This window comes from Dermacentor variabilis, chromosome 10 (assembly GCF_050947875.1).
Source record: "Dermacentor variabilis isolate Ectoservices chromosome 10, ASM5094787v1, whole genome shotgun sequence".
Taxonomy (NCBI): domain Eukaryota; kingdom Metazoa; phylum Arthropoda; class Arachnida; order Ixodida; family Ixodidae; genus Dermacentor; species Dermacentor variabilis.
This window is the reverse complement of record NC_134577.1, coordinates 119129996-119156366: the sequence shown is the minus strand read 5'-3', so window position 1 is coordinate 119156366 and position 26371 is coordinate 119129996. Positions and strand designations below refer to the sequence as shown.

The 26371-nt window shown below is 46.0% G+C and overlaps 1 protein-coding gene across 2 annotated transcripts in view; it reads left to right on the top strand.

Annotated features, from left to right (window-relative positions):
• Positions 1 to 26371, top strand: part of LOC142560922 (uncharacterized) — a 384720-nt gene that overhangs the window by 114741 nt on the left and 243608 nt on the right. For both annotated transcript variants that reach the window (XM_075673344.1, XM_075673343.1), the window contains exons 10-12: positions 1948 to 1993; positions 15895 to 15966; positions 18520 to 18609. In XM_075673344.1, coding sequence (XP_075529459.1) covers positions 1948 to 1993; positions 15895 to 15966; positions 18520 to 18609 — 208 coding nt within the window. The remainder of the gene's footprint in view (positions 1 to 1947; positions 1994 to 15894; positions 15967 to 18519; positions 18610 to 26371) is intronic.

Genomic DNA, 26371 nt, shown 5'->3' with positions numbered 1-26371 from the left:
ATGACGACTCTCAACACGATGCTGCCACACGTCACTGACGAAGACAATCTCGAAGTCGCCGCTGATCTCCAGTGCACCGAAGAAGCCCGACAGCTCACCTATATGCGCATCAAGAATGAGCATAGGACTGACAGCCAACACTACAATCTTCGATGACACTACGTCGAGCACCAGACCACAGTGACAGTGTTTGGGCCTGGACTTCGACATGCCGACAAGGACTTAGTGAGAAGCTTGTTACGCCGCTATTTCGGACTATACAGGATCATCTGATGCATTGGAGCACTTGACTATGAGGTCGTGCCAGACATCATTTCAGTCACAGCGGCACCGCTCACTTCCTGGAGTCATTCATGTGGCGTGACTTAAGCCTTTCTACGCCCACTGACGAACTTAGGGACTTGGCTTCCTTGTTATTTTGTTGTTTTTTTCTTTATTATGCATGGTTTTGTTCTCACTTTCGTGTTTGTTTGTAGCATCGGGACGATGCTTTTTTAAGAGGTGGGTATTGACACGTGTACTTGTTTATCTTTATCAGGTGGCTGTGTTTGACCATCTAACAAATGTTATCGCTCACTGCAGGACGCGCCTGCATGTACCGGAGGTTTCTCGAATGTTATAGATGGTTCAATGCACTGTCTATTGTCACCGAATCTTGTTAATCTGATTTCATGTACGCACAACGTGAATTGTGTAGTACTTTCTGGAAAACACGCAAGCACCAGCGATTACTCTGGAACCTTTGATGACTCATTTATAAAAGCCGAAATTCTTGACTCGCTGATCAGATTTTCGCCAATCGCCGACTGTGTTCGGCGCTATCATTGTTCTTTCAGTGTAGTTTGTTTTTGAGGGCAGAGGTATGCCAAATAACACGCAAGTTTCGTCATTCACAGTTTTGCCACTTTCTTCACCATCACTACTACATGGCAATATGTTGCGTAGTGAAGAGGTAATACGAGGTTTTCGCGCTTAAAACATCAAGCACATTGGGTGAAAAAGCTTTAGAGTGGTTTTCAACGGGCTGAAGTTCAAGTCATACATATAAAAAAAGCAACAAAAAGTTACCTTTGGTCAAAATATTAAAATATTCTCTGAGAAATAAGCTACAGGGACTTCTCGGGGATCATTGGCCTTTGCAATAGAAGACAGAAAACTGGGTTATTAGAAATTACATGACAGTTTCTTTAAATGCCTAATGATTTGTTTATATATGAACTGCATTATGTCCTTTCTTTTTTCTGCTCTGTTTGAAATTTTTCTTTTCTTGCAAATCGTGTACTAGACCTCTTTTCTGCTTATAGCTTCAGCTAATTATAGCTGTACAGCTTATAGACACTTCTTCTTCTGTTACACTTGCTATGTTCTATCTTGTATACATTCTCCGACGGGCAGTGTCCTTTCAGCTCTGGGACTTCCTTCTGTAAATTGATCCGTTCATGTTGTTTCTTCTGAATAAACTGAAGAAGGTAATTTTGACAAGCCTTGAAAAGTTTGTCACTGAGAAAGGTGCACTCTTTGTTTCAGCGGTGAGAAATGTGTGAAATGCTATATTGGGTAGATTAACTGTAAATTAAAAGGTTAGATTGACGCCCACCTCGGTATCCTTCAATTCACATTGCCCTTTTGAGTTACTTGGGTTTCTACTTAGAACAAATAATTTAAGACTTGAGTTAGCAAAGATTTAGCAGTATAACTTATCACTTGTAGTACATTTTGTTGCTCAAGTGAAGCAGTCTAATTGACATCCTATGCATTCTTTTTAAAAAAAGCATACCACAGTGAAATGAGGCAAGCACTTCATGCTTTTCAAGATCTTTAGCCACTGTCCATGCTCACTTGTTGTATGCTACATATGTAGGCTGTAAATGCTTGTTTCCGTTTTTGCCCGTTCACATGAGATTGTTGAATTTGTGGTTATAAAGGTTTTTGAATTACTTGTTTCAGGGAGACCTCTTCAGGGATGTTTCGACTTCCACACCTCCAAGCATGTGTGAGTACAATTTTAAGACTTCAGAAAGGCTCATGAATGAACGCATCTTTCTAGTGTTAAGCCACGAAGCGATACACATGGCTTAGAATCTGAATTATTAACCACCTTAAGTCTGGTTCTATGTGGCTAAAACAGGCACCTAAAGCCTCAATATCGACTCGATAGGGGCCTCAATAAGCACTATAAACCGTTCACAAACCACGGCCTGTTTTATGTGCTGAATGTGTGTCCAATTTTAATGCTAAGAAACTGACATAGCGTCCACTTATGAGGTCTGAAAGGCAACAACCATATTGTACAAGCCATCACTTCGCGGGGCTTTGCTAGGCACACGAGAGGCGGCTTATTTTGTCAATCTGCATACTGCAGCGAACATGCCTAATACCTTTGCTCTGACACTATATGTAGTTAGTCTGTATTTAATAGCCAAACTTTCCTGCCTACAATCCTGCATCAAGGGGAGCAAGCATGAAAAATGCACTACACCAAGAAATTTAAATCAACAAATGTTCCAATAAGAAGCGTTGAACAGTGTATGTTTACAAATCTTTGTAAAAGTTTGTGGGGATGCGTGACTCTCACGCCTCCCCTGAGATCTAGTTTTCCCGCATGGCTCGTCTCCTGCAGGGCGGCTTCGCCCCCCGCGTGGCCTGGCGCCCGCGGCGGTCGGGTGGTACAAGCGCGGTGCGAGAGATGGCGCGAGCGTCGCGCCGCTGCGGGGTTACTCGGGCGTCGGGAGACAAGGCGCTCAGGTTGTTGGGTTCGAGACAGGAAGCGGGACGATCGTGCCGCACGTGCAGCGACCCTCTTGCCCGGTCGGCGCGCGGCGGGGACGTCTCCCGCGTGCGCGCCGACCCATGCTTCTGCGAGACCGCCTCGCGTGGCCGCCCTCGAATGCGCCACGATTCGTGTGACCATACACGCGAACGACCAGGCCTTGGGATCCAGCATGGGGCGAACATATTCGCTCGCTTCCGGTCGCGGTGAGTCAGACTTCTAGATTTGTCGCGCGCCCATCGGCATGTTTTGTGGATAGCAATTCGGCTAGCAGGCACTGATCTATGAAAGGTGCAATAAATGCCCTTATGATTGTTTGCACTACTGTGTTGTCGTTCCTTTGTCCCAAGAGCACGGGTGTGAGAGACCCCACAAGTTACAACAACTGTAACTCATGATTATCACCTCGAAGTTATGACGTTCAAGAATGCGTTTCTCATTACTCAGGATAAGCTTCTATAGCTTGAAAAGCAAACTCCCAGAGGAGTTCCTGAGGGATTTTTCTTATTTTTTGGTTGTTTGTTCCTGGACATCGCGCGATAATTTGTTTAATATGTGTCGTGTGTGGCACCTGTGCCTTGTTATTATTTGTACTGGAAAAGAGACAGTGATGTGAAGAAGGAAAAGACGCTTGATTGCAACAATGATGTGGCTGATGGTGCGAGAAACCTTCCATGCCCCACGATAATCCCAGCTATTGTAGATCGAAGCGCCTCGCACACCACAACCAACTTCTTATCACATCCCTTTATCCCTTTATCCAGACTGAAAAATTTCGTCCAGTTTTACTTCAGCTTCCTCACGAAACTTTTATTTCGAAATAGCCTAGGCAGCGTGTTTTAAAAAACCTATTTTCTCTTAGCGACAGCTGGCTGAGCAGATTCCGCGCCCAGGCATAACATCTGCCTAGTACCACCAAGTAACTAGAAGGATCTAGGGCACTCGCCATGGCTCTTCAGGGAAAAAGTTCCTAGAAACGTGGTAGACGGGAGCAGTGCATGACAGTACAGCGGTTGAGCACTGGACTTGGGCGTAAATATAAACATGCGTGAGGGGGCGGCGACACAATGGCTTCCGGCAGCTGCCCGGCCACACACCCAGTGAGCCGGCGGGGACGCCATCCAGCCTCCCGGCGGTTGCAGTTAGAGCTGCTTTGCCACCCCAGAAGGGACCATCGATCTCCGAGCCGGTGGGCTCAAAGGTCTCGTCTACTGAGACGAGGCCTTCAAGTCAAACCCAACGCTTCACAGGAGGCAATGGACACAACAACCAGCAAGATGACGCCACCCGTGCCTAAGGAGCGGCGAGCCTCTCTCAACTGCTCCAAAAACGACAAAACTCACCTCACAGTGCCTCCAAAGGACCCGCAAGTTAATCCCCGTCTCTTATATGCACAGCACACAACACATTTACCATAATGGAGACACAAATAGTACACCAGAATGTCGGAAATCTCTTCCACAATTTCGATAACATTAAAAAACTCCTAGATAAATATACTAGTCCAAAGTTGCTGTGTGTTCAAGAGACACATCTGAAACCTACTAACACTAATTTCCTTCGTAATTACTCTATCTTTCGGAATGACCGCAACGAGGCTACCGCCTCTGGCGGTGTAGCAGTAGTAGCCCTCAAATCTGTCGCTTACCGACCCGTCGCCCTTAACATGCCCCTATGCCCCTTGAGGCAGTGTCAGTTCGGGCCATTCTTTTTAATAAACTAGTAACTGTATGTTCCATTTATATACCACCGAACCAGCATCTCGAAGAAACAGACCTTTATAACCTCATTGATCAGCTTCCCGAGCTTTACATACTCGTGGGAGATTTTAACGCTCATAACACGATGTGCGGAGACTCACGATGCAACGCAAGAGGTCGACTCACTGAAAACTTTCTCTTTTCTTCAGGAGCATGTATAATTAATAAGAAAGAGCCAACATACTACAGTGGGACACATAAGGGGGGACGTGGGTCCTAAAAATTTTTTTATTTTTGGGTGAATCTTTAATAAACTCTACTGTCTGGGGTAATTTTTCGTGCTGATTTCAGATCTGTAATTAGATTTTTGATAGCTGTAGCAGTTCAAAAAATATTGAGGTCTGAAGTAAAATTAATTTCAAACTCGTTACGGGGCTTTTTGATGATTCCGTCTTGCTAAACCAAAAGCTAAATGCATGACACCATTGCTAAAGACCTACTGTAGGGGGTGATGCTATTTTTATTCATTTGGAAGCATTTTGCGGACAAGAAAACAATCTTGCATTTATTATGAACATTTTTTTCTAATTAGCAGCGATTACTATACCTGAATGTAATTTTCATGACGGTGCAAGAATAATAAAAATAACATCACCCCCCGGATCATTTCAATACGAATAAAATGATACCACCCTTGTCATTTTTGGCCAAAGACAACCCAGAAAAAACACCCATAAGGCGGAGTACAGTGTGCAAAAACATCTAACTGAAATAAACGCACTTGAAGTTTCAAACAAATGTAGCTTTTGCTGAAGTGAATCTACAGAAATACAAATGGCACCATTTTGAAGCTCTACGTTTTGTAAGAATGGCCATACTAAATGTGTGACTGCACTCTCTCAAAATAATAGCACACTGGCCACTGAACTAGCCCAAGAAACTTTATTAGGCACCATGCTCTACAAAGAGCATGGTGCCTGGGTTTCAAACCGAAGTCTAGAACTCTGTGTGGGCATGAATATAGTTCCAGTGTTGTACATGCAGGCTGTCTGATTGATAGCAGTCTCCATTACAATCAGTGAGGCATTTTTTCATTTGGTAGAATTGACCATGTTACTGAATGAAGGCTCTGAGTGTAAGTAGCCTTCCAAGTCATCTTCACCTGACAGTCGCTGTGGAACTTAGGATCAGAGAGCTAGTGATAGATATGCAGCTGCTAGGTGCTTTCCAGAATTTTACTTTTTTATGATGCCTCGATCACTTCTGCAGCCAGCTGTGTGCCAGCCTAAGGGGCCTAGTGAACAGAGCTCATGATGAGGTTCTCTTTATGAAGGGGTGGTATGATAGATATTGTTACGAGCTATCGTGACAATGTGATAATAGAGTGAACGCGCAATGTGCTTGGTTGCGAGTCCGAAGTGCCGATGTGCGAAATGCATAGCCGCAGATACAAGGAGCCGACGCGCGACATGCCTAGTCGCGGGCTCGAGGAGTCGACACTCTACGCGCTCATTCGCGTAGTCCTACGTGCCGACGCGCGAAATTCCTAGCGGCGGGCTCGAGGAGTGGGCACTCGATGCGCTTATTCGCGCAGTCGGAGGCGCCGATGCACAAAATGATGAGGTGACGGTCCGAGAAGTCCGAGCGCGATGTGCACGATCGCCGAGTCGGAGACTCCCTATGCGCGAAATGTTTAGCCGCGTTTCCGAGGATTGCGTGCGCGATACGAATTTGTCACGAATTCGAGACACCGAGTGCTGAAAGGCTTAGCCGCATGTCCGAGGATTCCGCGCGTGAATCTTGGTTGCGAAGTCCGCGTCGCCGATGGTCGGAATGCTTAGCCGCGAGTCTGAAACGTCCACAAGCGCAGGGAACGGCCACGCTACTGCGATGTCCGCGTAGCGCCCGTTTTGACACGTCGAGGTTACGGCGATTGGAGACATCAAACCCGCGAGGCGCAAAGAGCCGAGCAGACGACGCGAGCGCCGGACCAATGGCGAACCGCGCTGGAGTCACGTGGCAGGCGCGGCCAATCGCAGACTCCGGCACGACCTTCAATCATTTGCTTTTTGTGCGCTTGTTTCTGTATGGAAGAGATCGCTGAAGCGGCAAATTTGAAGAGGGAGAAATGCGCTTTCCAACGAGACCAAGATGGCGGCGCTCGGTCGCGCCGTTTCGGAGATTTTGTGCCGTGAAAAACACTGTTCTTTCTTGATTTCCGCGAGATTTTTCGCCACCTTGGCTGATAAAACGAATTTTTTAGAGCACTTCTAAGTGGTTTACAGTGATGATATTTGGGTATCAGATAAACAAGGGGTTATAGAAACTGAAAATGTGATTTTCAAAAAATCTATTTCTTGGCCATTTTTCGCGATGTAAAACCCGCGTCCCCCCATAACACGTACTTATCCATAGACTTAAGTATAGTATTGAGTACACTAATTCCGTATCTTGAGTGGACCGTTCTGAAGAACCCCTTTCGGAACGACAACTTTCCTATTATTTTAAACCTAATGAAACAGGATAGGTGCTCGCCACATTTTCAGCGATGGAACATGAACTCAGCCAACTGGGAACTGTTCCGAGAGCTGACGTATTTAGAGGGAGATAACATTGCTGGTTTTAATCTTGACAACGCTGTGGCATATCTAACAGGCTTTATTATTGATGCTGCAACTAAATGTATCAAGCAAACTAACGGACTGGCAAGTAAACGTCGCATCCCATGTTGGAACGACGAATCTTGGAAAGCACGACAAAATCAAAATAAAGCCTGGAAATTGCCTCGAAATTGTCCAACCGCCGAAAACCTTATTAATTTCAAACAAGTCGGGTCACAAGGCTGGAGAACACATAAACGTGAAAAGAGAGAAAGTTGGGATAGGTACATCTCTAGTATAAATTCGTACACTGATGAAACAAGAGTATTGAATAGGGTAAATAAGTTAATAGGTTGGGAGTCACACCCCTGACCGTTAGTAAGTAGCCAAGGTGAAAGCCTGGAAAATCGGGCAGATTCTCTTGGTGAACACTTTCAATATGTCTCGAGTGCATCGCCCAATACAGAAACATTTCTCAGACTCAAAGAATGTGAGGAGCGGCATCCCCTAAACCGCAAAGGGTCATCGAGTGATGTTTACAATTGCCCATTTACTTTAGCACAACTTAAGGCGTCTCTCGTTTCTTGCAACAACTCGGCGCCGGGTGGCATCATATACGAAATGATTAGGCACCTACACCCTGAAACACTGGAAACACTCCTATCTCTTTTCAATACCATGTCGGCGGCGGGCTATATTCCATCTTCCTGGAAAAAAGCTATAGTCATCCCTGTACTTAAACAAGGGAAAGACCCGGCCTTAGCCAGCAGCTGTCTGTGCAAAATTTTCGAAAAAATGGTGAACCGGCGCTCAATCAGCTTTCTAGAAAGTAACAACAAACTAAACCCCCTTCAGTGTGATTTCCGAGAGGAAAGGTCGACAATAGACCATCTTGTCTGCCTTGAGGCAAACATTAGAGATGCATTCATTCATAAGCAATTTTTACTTTCAGCATTTCTAGACCTAGAGAAAGCGTACAACACTACATGGCGATTTGAGATCTTTCACGATCTTTCCGCCATGGGCGTCCGTGGGAACATGCTAAACACACTTGAAAGCTATCTGTCTAACTGCACTTTTCGCGTAAATGTAGGCAATGCTTTATCTAAATCATTCACCTAAAAAAGTGTTGTTCCACAAGGGGGCGTACTTAGTTGCACACTGTTTAATGTAAAAATGAACAGCCTGCATACAGTCGTTCTACGCGCAATGTTTTATTCCGTTTATGTCGATGATGTACAAGTAAGTTTCAAATCTTGCAATATTGCTGCCTGCGAACGACAAGTGCAGCTTGGGGTAAACAAATTGTCTAAATGGGCGGATGAGAACGGCTTCAAAATAAACTCCCGAAAAAGTACCTGCATACTCTTCTCAAACAAGAGGGGGGTAGCACCACTGCCTAGTATTACGATCAAGGGAGACCAACTCTCTGTGAGCAGCCAACATAAATTCCTGGGAATCACTTTGGACTCAAAGCTCACATTTATTCCCCATGTTCAAAATCTGAAAATAAAATATCTGAAAACAATGAACCTTCTCAAGCTTCTGCTGCGCACTACATGAGGTAGTGATCGAAAGTGCCTTCTGAACTTATATAATATTCTTGTCCGCCCCCGCCTTGATTATGGAGCAATAATTTGTAATTCTGCAACACCAAGTGCTTCAAAAATCCTAGACCCCGTCCACCATCTGGGTACCCATCTCGCGACCGGTGCTTTCAGGACAAGTCCAATCCACACCCTCTACATAGTCAAATCAGTGGTCACTTCATCTGCAATGGTCATATAGCAGTTTTACATATTTTCTGAGAGTACAAGCAAACACTGAACATCCTTGTTATCCAACCATAAAAGATATCGCCGCTGCTACGCTCTTCCATAATCGACCTGCAGTGAAGAAGCCATTTTCTTTGGGTGTGAGGAACCTCATTGAGCAAATGGTTGTTCCAGTTCTTGAGTATTGTCCTATGACTCAAGCGAAAGTGTTACCGCCATGGCAGTACCAGCTCATGGACTGTGATATGTCGTTTGTGGATGTCATGAAACATGTGCCAGAGGCACATATCAAAATGCATTTTCTAGAACTCCAGTATAAGTACTCTTGCACAAAGTTTTATACAGATGCTTCGAAGCCACATACAGGGGTTTCTTATGCAGCTATCGGCCCATCTTTCTTGGAATCCGGCACACTGCACCCGGAAACAAGTATATTTACGGCGGAAGCTCATGCACTATTGTCGGTAGTGAAGCATATAACGAAATCAAAACTTCGAAAAAACGTGATATTTACAGGCTCCCTAAGCGTCGTAAAAGCCCTGAAGTCACTCTGTAGACACAAAAACCCTGTACTTACTGAGCTCTACTCCGTTCTGTGTAGAACATACATATCAAACCAGCATATCAGTATATGCTGGGTACCTGGCCATAGAGGCATCGAGGGTAATGTTCTAGCAGACCAAATGGCCACATCAATTACATCACAAGCTAGTCTTAGCGCTGCGGTCCCTGCTACAGGTCTGAAGCCTCTCTTACGAAGAATACTGCGGAACCACGGGCAACGCTTGTGGGACGTGAAAACAAACAATAAGCTGCATGTAATCAAACCGCAGTTAGGTTTCTGGCCCTCTGCAACAAGGTCACACAACAAAGTCAGAATAGGACACACATTTGGCACCCATAATTTTTCACTTACTGGTAATGAACCTCCAAGCTGTGGTAGATGCGGAGAGAGGCTGACCGTCCTCCACATTTTACTGGAGTGTCGGGAAGCTGAAGCTGAGAGAAAGAAACTCTTTCCTCTGGCATACCGCTATTGTGTCCCACTTCACCCGGCTATGTTTATTGGCAAAGAACCACTTTTTAACACAAAAGCAGTGCTTGGTTTCTTGAATGATGTTGTCCTGCATGTTATTAGTCCCATATATTCGTAGCGCTTCCTCTCTTCAGAGGATAGCAGTGTTGTATAGCACATGCCTCCAGGCCCTTGTGTCTCAAGGGCTCTAACAAGGCAGTGGTGCTCTAGTCAACTTTAGCATCTGACATATTCTGTATATTGTATCATTCTTTTGCAGTGCACCTTAATGCTCATAGTACATGTCATGCGTGATAGCCATAATCTTATTACACATAGACTTTACGCACTTTAGAGCAACCATTTTAAGGCCCCTTTACAGCCACGTCACATCAACTCATAGAACTAAAAGCTACTTTGCGAACTTATTACCACAGGCATGGCGCTCTTTGGCCATGCCTGGCCCTTGCGCCATCAAATGTCAAACATTAATTCAACCTAAGTTTGAACGTCGATCCGGTTATTAAGTGTTTGCAAGGAGCTCACTCAATGAAACTGTTCACCTTGCAGACCTCTGCTCGTATGTTCGACCCTCTAGGTCTTGCAGCTCCATTTCTGATCTGTGCCAAGATCCTCTTCCAGTGCTTTTGCCAAATGGAACATAATTGGGGTAGCGAGATTCCAACAGAACTTGCCCACGAGTGGAATACGTGGTGCAAAGAAGTCCCTGATATTAACTCTTTCAGTGCCCAGCACTGTTTGTTTACTAACTAGTGACTTGCATACATATGATCTCGATGTTTTTACGAATGCAAGCAACGCAGCCTGTGGTACTGTCGCTTACCTGTAAAGCATTTGCAAAGATTCTCATGGCAAAAGCATGAGTAGGTCAACTTAAACAGCTTTCACTTCCATGGCTCTAGCTTATTGTGGGTGCCCGATTTGCGAAGTTTATAGCTGTCACACTGGAAATCCATTCTTTGAAATGCTATTTTTGGACTGATTACAGTCGCCGACCGATTTTCCGGACTCCAAAAATTCGGACATGCCCGATTATTCGGTCAGCTTCGCGGCACCGCCATTCTCCCCATAGACCATAATGTATAACAACTGCCGAAAGTTCGGACACCTTGCAACCTCTCGTCTGATTTTTCGGACACTCCTTTAGCTAACTCGGTCGAGAGCACCATGCACCGACTCTGACCGGTGCATGGTTCGACTTGCTGAACGCCATTTTTGTTTTGAACGGAGCTTCCTTGCTGCCCCACGAAGTAGCGCTACTAGAAATCCCCGCTCATCATCATCGTTTCTGCCTGGTTAGATAGAGCGGCTCTGCAGCAGTTCCGGTTTCAGCTTACTAAGCCATGTCAAGACAATCCAGCAGCTGATTTGTTTCCTCGCGCAAGACGCTGCGAGCAGGCCGCGTTTCGTTTGTGCGACTGGTGTCGGCACGGTGGTGGGGCTTTAGTTTGCTTTGTGTGCTGTGTCGAGGTTTCGGTGATCCAACGCGGCATACGTAAACATCGCGTCAAGGGTCTAATGGCGCCGACAGTGCCCGCGCAGACTGCGCTGGGGAATGCCGGCAAGCGGGTGCCGGCAGGCCTAAGATTTGTCGGCTTCCGATGTGCTCCTTACTGACGCGGAAAATGTTCTGCCGAGACCTGCGCAGTGGTGGCATTGCGATTCCGGACACCGTCTCATTTGACAGTTTCATAGGTGCTGACACTGCTGTATTGACATGCGCAGAACTCGACGGCGGCAAGATCATTCGTTAGGTTTCTGCTGCACCGCCGGACGATGACTCCGAGTCGGAAGATGACGCACCATGTGCTACGCTGCCGTCGCATGCGGAGCGTGTACAAGCAGTGACTGTGCTTTCAGCTGCCAATAGTGACCGTACGACCCTCTCCGAGATTCAGGCTTATCTGATTGCGCGTAAACGGAACAGCGTGCAACGGCGCATTCACGATTTCTTCCAAGGCTACTGCCGAGCCCGAATAAGTGCGTGGAAATAAAGAATTTCATTTTTTTTTTCTTAATCTGCTTTTTCGGACACCTGTTTATTCGGACATTTTCGCAGTCCCCGTGAGGTCCGAATAAACGGTCGGCGACTGTAAACAGTGGCTCTTGGTTGGATCCGAGGTGTCACTACAAGATGGCAACAGTTTGTCAGAAACAGGATCACAGAAATTCAAGATAGTACCGACTCTTCACAGTGGAACCACAACAGCGCTTGTGTCTCGTCCTTGTTCCTTTGTGGTTGCATGTGTTTGCACTGTTATAGTTTTCAAATCAAGTATGCACCAACTCGTCCAGAAAGAAGTTTTAATGAAGAACCACTGTTCTGGAAAAGAAAACCCAGCATACCTAGTTTCTCAGGGCACTTCTGTCCAGTCTCTGATTGATAGCGAAATTGGGTAGAGAGGACCAGCTTGGTTAGCAAGATGTGAAGAATGGCCAAAAGAATGGCCAAGAATGGCCAACATGAAAAAAGGCTGCCAATCTGACTATTGTACAAGACGTGGAGTCAGAAGTGTACATTGTTACACTCCATGCTTTAGCTACATCGGTGCACCCTGTCTTTGACTTGTCAAGACATAGTACCTGGCTGTGGGTGCCACGGGTCACAGCGTGCATGCTGAGGTTTGGTGCATCCTGCCGTGGCCTGCCAACCCGTAAAAAACATCTAACATCAAAGTAGCTTGCCACTTTGGAAAGGTATTGGCTTTTCATTGCCCAAAAGCAGTGATTTGGCCTTGAATTATCATCCCTCCAGGCAAAACGAGAGCTCCACAATGCATCGAAAATCAGAGATTTGTACCCCTTTCTTGTGGAGAATGATGATTTGCTCGGGATTCAAGCGAGACTTGGGAATGTCACGGACCAGGAGGGCATCGAGCACCCACTTCTGCTTCCTGGTGATCACGGCGCCACTGAACTCATCGCAATTTGTTTGCACCGGGTGCTTTTCCACGTGGGGGTCGCAACGACCGTCGCAGTGCTCCGACAGAGGGTGACGAAGGCAGAGCAGTGCGGGAAAAGAGTGATTGGGCGGTGTGCTTAGTGCGTGCACTTGAGGGCCAAGCCTGCGACAGCTTCAATGGCGTCACTACCTGAAAAGTGAGCCCACACAGAAATCCTACATCACTGTAGTTCATGCGATTCACCTAGAGCTTGTCTTGCGCTCAACTGCCGATGGTTTCATAGAGACTTTCCGATGCTTTGTTACACATCATAGATTTCCTGCGATGATTTACTCTGACAATGCTCTGTGCTTTAAGCGTGCTTCTCGTGAACTTCACACTTTGTATGACACTGTTCGGGGAAGTGAGGTTGGCAATTACCTGTTAGCTCATCATATTACATGGAAATTCTCTGGTGATCGTACTTCTTGGTGGGGCAGATTTTGGGAGCGTATTGTGTGATCAATTAAAGACAGTTAGTGGAAAGCACTAGGAAGGTCACTGCTAGATTATGATCACATGAGCATGGTCCTAACAGAAATAGAAGCGATCGTAAACAGTTTACCCCTGACATATTCATATCTTATGGCAGAGGAACCAGAAGTCTTGACATCTGCCCATTTCCTGCATGGCAAGCAACTGATGGCACTTCCTGACTTACCAATTGCAGCAGCAGTGCCTAGCTCCCATACTAAGCTGCTTGAAACATGGATACAGCTTCAAGAAATGCAGACTTCTGGAATTGTTGGTACAAGGGATATTTAATATCCTCAGAAGTGCTCATAGTAGGCCAGTGTCAGACATCACTAGCATTGGTGAAGGCAATATCGTCATAGTATATGACGACTCTGTGCCCAGGCTGTGGTGGATACTCGCATATGTCTTGGAGGACATTACTGGAAACGACGAAATTGTGCATGCATGTCGCCTAAAGCTTGGAAATGGCAAAGTAATCACACAGCCTATACAACATTTGTGCTTTCTAGAAATGTACTCGTGGAACTTCATAGGCCAAGAGTGTTGATAATAGCAAATAAATAGCTCGCACAAAAGAAAGAACAACAAAGTGTGGCTATTGAGCGTGCATGGCATGGGAGTTCATCTTGCAGGAATAAACGGCAGTGTAGGACACGCTGCTCTCGGCTCTTCCGGTGTATTGTCCTTCACCGTACTTAAAGCCCGGTCTACCGGACAATAAGATCCTCGGACTTTACACCCGTAAACTGATCTACTTGGTCACCAATATTGTTTTTGTCTGTAACCAGCGGCCAATCAGTGGTGGACAAGAAATCATATAAACCAAGATAATCATCACGTTTGAAACCAAAGCAAGAGGATTCATTTATGCCACTGAAAGAGCTCTGCCTCAGGGCTGACACAGAAGCAGTTATCTTAAGTGATGGATGAAACTTATCGGGACACACAAAGGATATGTCAGAATGAGAGAAATCTACAACTTGAGCATTTGAGATGCAAAGGTCTAAAACTTCATTTGAATTGGCGGTCAAGTTATGCTGTTGAAGGGAACAGAAGGATGGAAAGCCCAACAACAGGCTGCATTTCTTCTCTATGTAATGATTGTAATGAGAATATCTAAGCATGTTCCAATCAATTCCAGGTGTATTAAAATCACCAAGAAGGATTACTATGTGCTTGCTATGGGAAGACATTACACTTTCAATAGAAGAGACGACCTCATCAAACAGAACTGGAGAAATATTTGGCTGTACAAAGAAAGATTTTCGATGGGGCAAAATGCAATGATGCCTGCGTACTGTGCCTTTGGTGTACGTAAAAGAACCCCATGTGGTCAAAATTAATTCTGAGTCCCCCACTGCAGCTTGCCTCATAATCATATATGGTTTGGGCATGTAACACCCCAGATATTAATTTTTGACCTTTTCTTCATGGAGTCGAAGATAGCTTCTTTCGGCCTTAAGATCGCGGAGAGTGGGGGCCCCATGGTATCCCAAACCAAGCTGCAACATCCATTATCTTCACACCGATTGTGATTGTTTGCAAGATACGAGTGTTTGCAACGTACGAGCCTTGTTCTCAAGTGAGTTGCCATTGTTTTTAGTACCGCAGGGTACCGTTGCTCATGCTGCAACAGGCACGTCGTGAGCATTAGCCACAACAAAAACACCATATGAGGCGCTGATGCAAGAGCGTAAGGTGCACACTATAGTGTGTAGAATGTGCTAATACGATGCACCTGTACATGTGCGTCTCCCGCCCTCCTTCCCCATTGGTCTTTGCTAAATACCAATGCATTTGCCAGATTATGGCCTCTGAGATAATGGCCTCAGTGTGCGGCCAAATCTTGAAGGCCATGGACAGCTATTCAATGAACCACTTAGCCGGGCATGTGGTATACAATTAGACTGGTGTGTTCGAAAGCAACCACATGTCATTTCAACCCTTTTACCACCGATGCCTGCAGCAGTTTCCATTTATTGCCTTGATCTTCCTTCATGGTATCATTGAAATCCGTTATATTGAAATTGTAGATTAACCCACTTGGTTATATTTAAGCTTAAGATGCGTGATGTTGTATGGATATAAAGCTATGAATAGCGAAATTAATCAGGGATAACATTATATTGCAGACCATTATGTATACTTATCTAGGTTTAACTGTACTTCTTGAATGTTTCACTTCATAGATTTATAGATAAATGCATGGGGGGCAGGGGGGGGTGGTGCTTCCAGAGTAAGTTGTGCATGTTGGTACACGTTCACGAGTGGGGAACGATGACCAAGAAAGATTGCAAAGAAAGGAATGTCATCTCTTTTTGTCTTCGTACTTTTCTTGTGCTTGTGTTTTTTTTCCATTCCTCAGCATTTTGCCAAGTCTGTAGAACTGTTGAAGCCGTTGTATGTAAAGGGTCACAGGCTGTTCATGTATGAGCAGTAGCAGATATGTCAAGGGGAGGAGGAGCACTTGCATGCCCTTACATGGGTGTTTTCGGAAACAAACTGTATGCCCCTAAACTATGTGTTGCAGTCTAGAAATGAGCCTTCAGTTGTGTGGCTACTTCATGATGGATGTTGCTAACAATGCCTTGCAGCCAACCTGCCTGCACCAAAGCTGACACAGGATGGCAAGAAAGTTCCTGTTGGAGGTGTGTCCATCCTAGGAGGTATATTTTGCTTCCACTGCTTCCTTTCATGTTTAATTTATACAACACTGCATACTATATAGGGCATGATGCAATAAATTAATTTTTAAAAATTCATTATAAATTTACCATTGTTAGCTCTATCGAGCACCATGTATTTTTGGCATTTTCTGTTATTTACATGTACTGCAGTCTCACTCTGAGGCATTGCAGGGGAGTGATTTATTTCTGCAGTTGAGTTAAGCAAGTGTGTGTACGTTAGTGTTCTTTGCCTTGTAAATCATTATTGCATGAAAATTATCAAAAAGTTATAAAAAAAAAGATTGTCGAAAATTATCATTATGCACGAAAACTGCAATATCATTTGGAGGGGGGGTGGGGGCTGCAATTGAGGAAGCAATCATGTAACCATTGGCTGAACCTTGAAAATACTCTAAAAGAATGTTTGACAACATGGTCTAAAAACAACACTGGCCGAAACATTGGTTCAGGGTCGTCTAAATAAAAGCAAGAATGTAAAATCCTTCAATATTGTTCCAAAATTCAAAATGGCATTGGAAGACAATCTATTCCAGTCATGAATAATGCAGGCACAGTTCTTGGACATTGAGTGAGCATTCAACACATTTTGACTCAATTTGGTTGCATTACTATATATTTCTCCTTTTGGTATACCAACTGCATCATGATATAGATTCTATAAAAAAGTTTTAAACGTAGCCTTTTTTTTACTTTCTAACATTTCCCACTTTATTTCTTACGTTTTTCGCACTGAAATTGATACCATACTTTCCTGAAACATACTGAGAGTTATATTCTGTCTCTTGAGCTTTTTGGAATGGCAGACTGTGAGAGGGTCCAATGCTTGTTTGAGGACTGATCTCGTATGTGTTTTATAAAGTGACTTTCCTATACTGAGCATTGCATAAACACTAGGACAGCCATGAATGCAGGACTCTCTGAACTAAACATCATAAACAATAGGACAGCCATGCATGCAGAACTCTCTGAGCTAAACAGCTATACCACTTACTATTGCACTGAAACTTTAGAAAGAGGTAGCCTTTTACAGCGAAGTTTGTTTAATACTATGTTTGTATGCATTATACTTGCCTGATTCATCCTCAATAAATCTAATGTGTGCAAAATCTGGAACAACATCACTGCTGCTATGAAACAGTGGCATCGTCTGTCACCGCTACATTGAAATACGGTGCATGCAATCTTTTACTGGAGGGAATGGCAAAGAGTTCTTTGCACGGCTGTCTTTAAAATGTTGAAACATTTTCTTTACACAGTTTAATAACTTTGCTGACAGAAACCACTTTTTTGCTCCACAATATGCAACTTCAGTTAGCATGTATTTTGCTCACTCTGTACATTTTTGTTTTCTGCTCTACTGGCTGTGCCACAGATAGCAGTGTGCTAAGACAGTGGATGAGAGTTCTTGCTATTGCACTTCTTCCTGTGAGTGCTCGACAGGGATGTCAATAGGTATACGTTAATATGGGGAAGAGAAAGCCATTGCTGTGTTTTGGCTCACATAGTCAAAATCAATGTGCTTTGTGTGAGGGCACTTCAGGGTGAACGCCGTTGACCATCACCTCATTTTGTGTCTTGACATAGAAGAAGGGGTTTTAAAAGGTATGCAGCGTGACCAAACCAAAAAGGTGCAATTCATGGGAGTTAGTAGGAAGGTCTCGCTAATTGAAGGTTCCTTTTTTAAAGTAACCTGAGGCTGTCATGCAAACATGCTGCATTGATGTTTGGCATCTCCTCATCAACTGTAAGCAGAGCATTGAGATTGAGTGCTGATGACCAGGGCAGGCAAAAGCAGTTTTGTGCGGCCGAGCAGCAGCAACTAATTGCTGCTGAGCCTTTTTTAGTGACAAGGCCACCTTCCACATCAGTGGCACGGTACACTCAGTGTACATGTCCCTGACCAGAGGAAAACCTTTATTTTTTTATTACGTGGCCACTGTGCTCGGAGAGTGTCGCCTTGTGGTATGAAACCTCATGAGAGCGTTCTCGTCTGGCCATTCTTCGTTGAGCTTACAGTAGTGGGAGATGCATGTTGGAGCACGCTGCGAAACGAGTCTCAGAGACCAGAGCTTGCAAAAAGGCATTTTAAGAAAGAAGTTTGCATTTTATTATCGTGTAATTGCATTTCTAGCAATTACTTGGACACTTGAGGTACATCCTCATTGAATAAATTAATATAAAACAAAAGGAGCTGGCAAAAAAAAATGCTATCCAGGCCTGATGATATATAGCTGCTAATTTCAACCTATTAACTATCTGCCACTGCCTACAAGGCCTGTATCAAGTGGTGCAATATGCACGGCTTTCTTTGCTGAGTTGGTTGTGTGTGTATGCTTCCTCTGTGCTGGGTGCCTTCTATATTATCATATACATGGCACATCACTTAATTCTCTGACTTGCCTCCTGCCTGTACCACTCCAAATGCAATAACACCTGTTGACTCTGCACAGCCCTCAGTCCAATCACAGTGAATGTTTTAGCATGGTTTAAAAGTCAGCCTTCCTTCCTTAGTGCACATGTGTGATGTTGCAGGGCTGCCTCCTCTTGCTGCGCCCTGGAGGCAAGAGAAACAGGCAGCGCTGCATGGTCATCTTGCGAGCGACAACTCGTCCACACACTCAGGTGATAAATTTGTGCCTTTGACACCTTGCTAATTTGGAACCGGATGTGGTCTAACCTACAGGATTGCAATTATCAAGGCCACGGACACACATTTGTTATGAATACAAATCTCCTCCTTTTGGGCTGGCTGGTTCTAGAGATGTAAGCTGCTACATAAGATTTTAATCCTGAGAACTATTTTTAGAAGCAAGCAATGTACAATAAGTGCGTAAAGAATACAACAGCAACTTATACGCACACTAGTATATAACTAAAGAAACGCGAGTGAACAGCTGTTGACATCGAAGGAAGGCAAGGTCTCCTTGGACGCAGTAGTGTACCATGTGGTTCATTGTTTGGACTGCACAACCTTCAGGATTGACCCACATTTTTAGACTGCATTATTTCTACCATCAACCCATATTTTTCATTGAGTGAAGTCGCACTAGTGGTTTCGCTTCTAGGTGCTTTAGGTTTCAGTTTAAGAATCAAAAGAATTGTTTATTTTTAATATGACGTATTTCTTGCGAACTTCACGTGCTTTGAGTCTGTCTATGTATCTGTTTATCTGCTATCCATCTGTCCGCCCCGCCCACCTGTTGGGGTCGTTTAGTCAACTGACTATATACCAGAATAGGCATGACAGCGGGGGGGCATCACATCAATGCAATGACACATTTGTCATGGCATGTATGTCATATGTATGTCATGACATAACTAGTATGAATGACATGGCCCCGTCATGGTCGTTTCTTTAACAATATTGTTATGGAGGGATAAAAGAAGAGAGAGGAAGAAGATCGCGAGACGCTGGCTGCTGCGTGTTGCTGCTAGTCTGCCATCTTAACCCCATTGACTCTACTTGTATATACATTGTAAATACAGTCTGTCAATACTCCCAACATCCCCATAACATATTGGTGGGAGGTGCTGGGTACCACGGCTGGAAACGGAGCTCCGTAGTGGGCATCGCATTACCGTCCTCACCATGAATGACAGTGAGCATGCGGGATCAACATTGTTGCCGCCTCCAATGTCACCGTCACCAGCTACGTCGCTGTCCCCTTCGGTTGTGGTTGTGCAACCCAAGGATCCCGAAACTTTCTGCGGGACTGATGGCGCCGACATCGAACAGTGAGTGCCTATGTATGAACGCGTGAGTGGAATTAACAGATGGGAGAGACTCTATGCTTGTGCTAGCTAACCTGCTGTTCTACCTAAGAGGCACGGCAAAGGTGCGGTTCGAAAACCATGAAGAGGAGCTGACCAGCTGGGACCAATACAAAGAGAAGTTAAGAGTTGTTTGGCAAACCAGCCGGCCCTAAAATGGCCGCAAAGCAGGAACTGGCCTCTGGTGCCCAATCCCCCACGGAGTCCTATGTTTCGTACATCCAGGACGTGCTGGCGCTTTGTCGTAAAGCCGATCACGACATAACAGAAGCTGAGAAGGTAGGGCATGTGCTCAAGGGAATTGCTTACGACGCCTTTAATCTGCTCATGTGCAAAAAATGCTCTACAGTTGATGCTATCATCAAAGAGTGCCGGCAATTTGAGCAGGCCAAGAGCCAACGCGAACTGCAACCATTCGCCAGGCTTCCCAATACTGCCGCAATGTCGACGTGTGAAGATCAGCCCGCACAGCAGCATGCGTTGCCATCACAGGACATGGTGCAAATCGTTCGACGTGAACTGGGCATGATGGCACCTGCAGCTTTCTGTTCACATAGCCCTGATGCTACCCCTTCTTCAGTTTCCCTCATGCAAGCCATCGTTTGACAGGAACTTGAAAACTTTGACCTACATTCTGTCTGCGCCGTCACCAATCCCAGAGCCAACGAACGTCCTTCTACTATTTTCGCTCCACCCCGACGCTTCTTGCCACGTTCTCCACTCAGTCGGGTTGCGATAACAGCGGGCGGCCAGCCGATATGTTTCACCTGTCGCCGCATTGGTCATGTCGGCCAATATTGTCGCAACTCGTGGCCCTCAACATCTCGCACGCCGACCAACCTGAGCAGGAGCAGTTCTGATGGAAATTCGCGCAATGTTTTGCCCACCGCCAAGTATAACAGCGCCGACAACTCTGCTAGAGACACGTGGTACAGTTGCTCACCATCGCCGCGCAGACACCAGTCTCATTCACCGCAACTTGGCCACCCATTTTCCCGTACGCCACAGTCACGTCGCCTTTCGTCTCCTGTGGCTTTTAGCCACACCCTTTCGGAAAACTAGGAAGTGCAGCCCTCGTAGGTAGTGCTGCATTGCCTACTACTGCAGTAAATCCTCTGTCTGTGCCCACAAAGAGAAGTGTAATTGACGTTAAAATAGATGGCTTACCTGTCCAAGCACTCGTCGACACTGGAGCCCACGTGTCTGTGGTGTGTGCTAGCCTACGTAGATGTTTAAAGAAGGTCCTCACCCCAGCAGCTGCCCAAGTGCTTCGTTTGACCGACGGCGGCGTGCTGGTTGTACTTGGAATATGTACTGCTCGCATAAGTATAGCCGGCCACTTTACTTCTGTTCTCTTTGCTGTGATCGACAACTGCCCTCACGACACTATCCTTGGATTAGACTTTTTATCCCATCATTCTGCTCTCATCGACTGCGCAACCGGCGTTCTTCAGTTGGAACTGCCTCAAGTCGCTGATACTCCAAGCATCACTCCACCGTACTTGTGTTCGCTTCAAGAAGTGTGTCTGTCACCTGAGGCAGTCATTTGCGTCGCTTTGACCGCACAGCCACAGATTCCCGACGGTGGATATGTCCTTCGCCCCATCATCGACATGCTTTTGAACCGGAACGTTGCTCTTCCACACACGCTGATGACCATTACTAATAACGGCATCATTCTTCCACTTCCGAATTTCAGCCTGTGCCCTCAAGTGCTTCCAGCCGGCATGTTCTTGGCCAGCATGACTAATACTTCCGAAGTTGGCATTCAAAGTCTGAATGCCGAGAGTGGTTTCTTAGCAATTGCAGCTCACAGGTCTGGTTTCCTAACGGATGACTTCGCGAAGGTGATTGCACCTGACCTCACCTCTGCACAGGCCACGGACATACGTGTCCTCCTCGAATCTTACCTTGACATCTTTGATCTCGGCGACAAGCCTTTATGACAAACATCTGTTGTTCACCACCGTATCAACACTGGAGACACTAATCCTATTCGTCAGCGTCCCTATTGTGTATGCCATGTTGAACGTAGTCATCCAATCAGAAGTGGGCAAAATGCTTTGCAAAGGGTCATCGAACGATCAGCCAGCCCTTGGGCTTCACCTGTCATCCTTGTGAAAAAAAAAGATGGTGCCTGGCGTTTTTGCATCGATTATCGCCATTTAAACAAGATCACCTGAAAAGACGTCTACCCACTACCATGCATCAGTGACACCTTGGACTGCTTGCACAGAGCTACGTACTTCTCGTCCATCTATCTTCGATCCAGCTACTGGCAGATTTCAGTTGATGAAATGGACCGCAAGAAGACGGCCTTCATCAGTTTGGGTTGTCGCCATGTTCCGGCCATATTTGTACGGCCGCACGTTTTCGGTCGTCACAGACCACCACACCCTCTGCTGGCTGTCTTCCCTCCGTGACCCCACAGGAAGGCTTGGTCGCTGGGCTTTGCGGCTCGAGGAATTTTCGTTTGTTGTCAACTATAAATCTGGACGTCTGCACAAGGACGCTGACTGCCTCTCTTGTCACCTTGTGGTTCCTCCCGATCCTGCTGCGCATGATCCGGGGACCTGCGTGATGGCATTGACTGACATGACCGACATGCGCGCTGAACAACAACGCGACGCATCCTTACAGTCCATCATCCCCAGAGTGCAATCTGGCAGCACCGACGGCACATGCTGCATGTTTGTGCTGCATGACTGCATCCTCTACCACCGCAATCAACCCTGACAGCCCTGAGTTGCTCCTTGGCAGTCCTCGTCATCTGCGATCCATCATTCTCGAACAATTTCATGATGCACCGATGGCGGGACACCTTGGAGTTTTGCTTACATACGACCGTGTACGACGCCAGTTCATCTGGCTGGGTCTCTACCGCTCTGTGCATCGTTATGTCGCAACTTGCAAATTGTGTCATCGCCAGAAGAAACCTTCCCTGCCACCTGTCGGCCGACTCCATCCAATTGAAGTTCCCTCTGAACCTTCCTTTCACGTAGGCCTTGACTTGCTTGGCCCTTTTCCGACGACGACTAGAGGGAATAAGCGGATCGCGTCGTCATGTCGGCCTCTCCCAGAAGTTTCTCTCTTGCTACACAGGGCCTTATGAAGTCCTACGTCAAGTTAACAGCATCAATTACGAGATCGCACCATTACAGTTTCATCCATCCGCAAGTGCACCGCGGCGCCTGCGTCAGCAGGCGTTTGGTGTGTTGCAACACCACGTACCTGAGCACACGAGGGTTGGACCCTCCCGCATGTAGCCGTGCGCGGCTTAGCCGTGTCCGGGGAAAGGGGGATCCTAGGGGTTGAGCCGATGCCGGGTGTTCGGACCTTTAAGGCCCCCCGGCGGAGGCAAGACGCCTCTTTGGCCTCTGCTTCACGTAGACGGCACCCCCGGACTGACCCACCCGGGGGAAATCGGCAGTCGCCTCTTCCTGTCTCTCTCTCTCCTTAAGTCTTTGTCTTTATCTCTCACTTTTTTATCTTTCCTATCTTCTTTTCTCTCCCATTTACTTCCTTCCTCCACGGCGGCAAGGGTTAACCTTTTGTGGCTATCCTACCTTGGGTACACCATATTTGGCTATAGTGACGGCGTACAGCTGGCGTCGTTCAGGCTTGGACACAAGCTCTGCCGCGTCTTCTCGTTGGGCTCCGTGGTGGGCGGTCGGCGCTGTTGCCGAACACACACACTTTCCTATGGCAGCTCAAATCTCTGTTGTCCATGATCGGCGTCTGAAAAGATGCCGCACCGGAATACCATTTCAATTCTCCTTTCTAAGCAAGGCTCCATCTTTCCCCAAATACTATGTAGTCCACAGTGAAAGCAACACGCCTGTTAGAAAGCTCTCTCCATTCCTGGTAGCCAAATGCCTGAAAGATAAAATCAGACAGACATACAAAGCCTCCAAAATGTCTAGCGGGGACCTCCTCCTAGAACTGAATAATAAAGATCAAGCAGATAAGCTGTCTGAACTTACCAGTATTGGCGAGGCGACAGTGACTGTTTCGGCCGACAGAACACTTAATACAAGCAGAGGAGTAATATCAGATGAAGACTTTATTGGTTTAAGCGACGAGGAACTGCTGGAAGGTTTCCAGGAACAAAATGTCACCAAAGTACAAAGAATAGTAATCCGCAGAAACGATCAAGAAATCCCCACCAAACATGTTATACTCACGTTTGGAACAAGCGTAATGCCTACCTCTCTCGATGCCGGTTATGTCAAAGTCAATGTGAGACCATATATCCCGAACCCCAGACGATGTGTCAAATGCCAAAGGTTTGGACATGCTTCACATGCATGCCGAGGACAAACAACTTGTGCTAAATGCAGCTCCAACGAACGCCAATCTGAGAATTGCACCTCTTCCCCACCTTGTGTTAACTGCAAGGGAGATCATCCAGCTTTTTCGCGGTCCTGCCCTTACTGGAAAAAAGAAAAGGAAGTCATTGCTCTAACTGTAAAAGAAAAGACTGGTTGCAGTGGAGCTACATGAGGCTTTGCAGACTTGTCTGCCAGCTTACGTACATGACAATGCTTTACATACTGTTCAACAGTGCTATCCATCTGGGGCCACCAATAGCGTTCACGAAGAAGCTGCTTAGTACGTACTATGCCCTGATGATTTTCATGTGCCAGCTGTAGAAATGTAGGTATTAGGACACTGGGTATTACCACACGATCACCACGCATGAGTAATCCGTCTACAAAGGACAATTCTTCATTTACATGAAAGTAAGCTATTAAGCATTGTCTATGTTTTTCTTAGAAGGCCAACCTTCTGCTAGGCATTTACTGACCTTCTGAAGCGTCTCATCTGTACTCGTTGCAAGTTGCACTGTTTCCTTGTCAACGACTGATGTGACTAAGGATACTATTTCTTCCTCCTGAACTTCATTCTGCGAATCCTTTACTGGAAGTCTAGACAAGGCATCAGCGACTAGGTTTTCTGATCCTTTGCAATATTCAATCTGAAAGTTGTAATACAGGAGCCTGGCTGACCATCTTGAAATGCGAAGAGGTCGACGACCTGAGTCGCCAGCGGACAGTAATGCAACTACTGCTTGATGGTCAGTTCGAAGAGTGAACCGTCTACCCCAGAGGTAAACATGCCATTTTTCACATGCGAACAGATATGCTAGCGCTTCACGCTCTCCTACAGAATACTTTCGTTCAGCTACAGACAAAGTTCTAGATGCAAAAGCTACAGTTTCTAGCTTAGAACCATACGGTTGCTGTAACACAGCACCAACACCAACATCAGATGCATCAGTCGCGACTACCACAGGCAATTCAGGGTTGAAAATCTTAATGACAGGGGAACATTTAAGACGAGCTTTCAACTGATTGAAGCTATGTTGTGCATCATCAGACCAAGCAAAATTTTGCCCTTGCCTGAGCATGAGGCGAAGCAGTTCTACAAGTTCTGCATAATGATCAATGAACTTGGCATAGTAACCAGCTAATCCTAAGAAGGATTGCAATGACTTAATATCCGTAGGAGCAGGCACATTCAGGATTGCTTTTACCTTGCTTTCTGTAGGCGAAATGCCTTCAGCTGAAATTTTATGGCCCAGAAAAGTCAGTTCTCTCACAGAGAAGACACATTTTTCATTCAGTTTCATACCACTGTTTGAAATGCAAAGCAAGACTTCTCTTAAATTAGCATCATGCTCAGGTTTCGTCCGACCCCATACCAAAATGTCATCAAGGTAACAGACAACATTCTTACAATTCTGCAAGATTTGTGACATCATTTTCTGAAACACTGCTGGCGCGGATGCCAAGCCAAAACAGACACGCTTGAACCTGAATAAGCCTTCATGAGTTATGAATGTAGTGAGATCTCTACTACCTTCTTCCAGTAACAGCTGGTGGTAAGCAGATGCTAGATCCAGCTTAGAAAAATATGTGGCACCATGAAACATTTGCAATAACTCTTCTACATGCGGCAAAGGATACCCATCAATGACAATTGCCTTATTCGGTTCCCGGAGGTCAGCACAGAGCCGGATGGCACCATCCTTTTTGCGCACCACGACGAGTGGAGACACCCATTCAGAAGCCTCGACGCGATCGATGACGTCGCAATCCTCGAGACGTCGCAGTTCATTTGTCACCTGGTCACGGAGAGCCAGGGTTAGTCTGCGCAACTTTGAAGATACTGGTTTCATACCTTGCCACTGATGTATTCGGTGCACGAAGTTTTTGACGAGTCCCAACTCGCCACCGGAGGCACACCTGTGAGGCTTCGTACTGGAGGAAGCGTAGCCAGGCAGCATGTCAGCGACGTACCGTCGATTTGTATCCCCAAGCGCTGGATGGCGTCAAGACCCAGCAGTGATGTTCCTGTAGACGTTACATGGAACGTGACTGAGCACGACCTTTGAAGAAACTGGACAATGGCTTGGAAAAGGCCTTGAATGTCGATACGTTGCTTGGAGAAATTCCTCAAGTCCACTGCTGTTTTTGACAGTCTGTGCTGTCGACCAAAGTGCTTTCCAAAATCCTCGGCCGTCATCAATGAGACAGACGCTCCTGTGTCCACGAGCAGCCGCATGGCGACGTCGTTAACCACGACCGGGACTTGTAAATCCCTTTTAGCG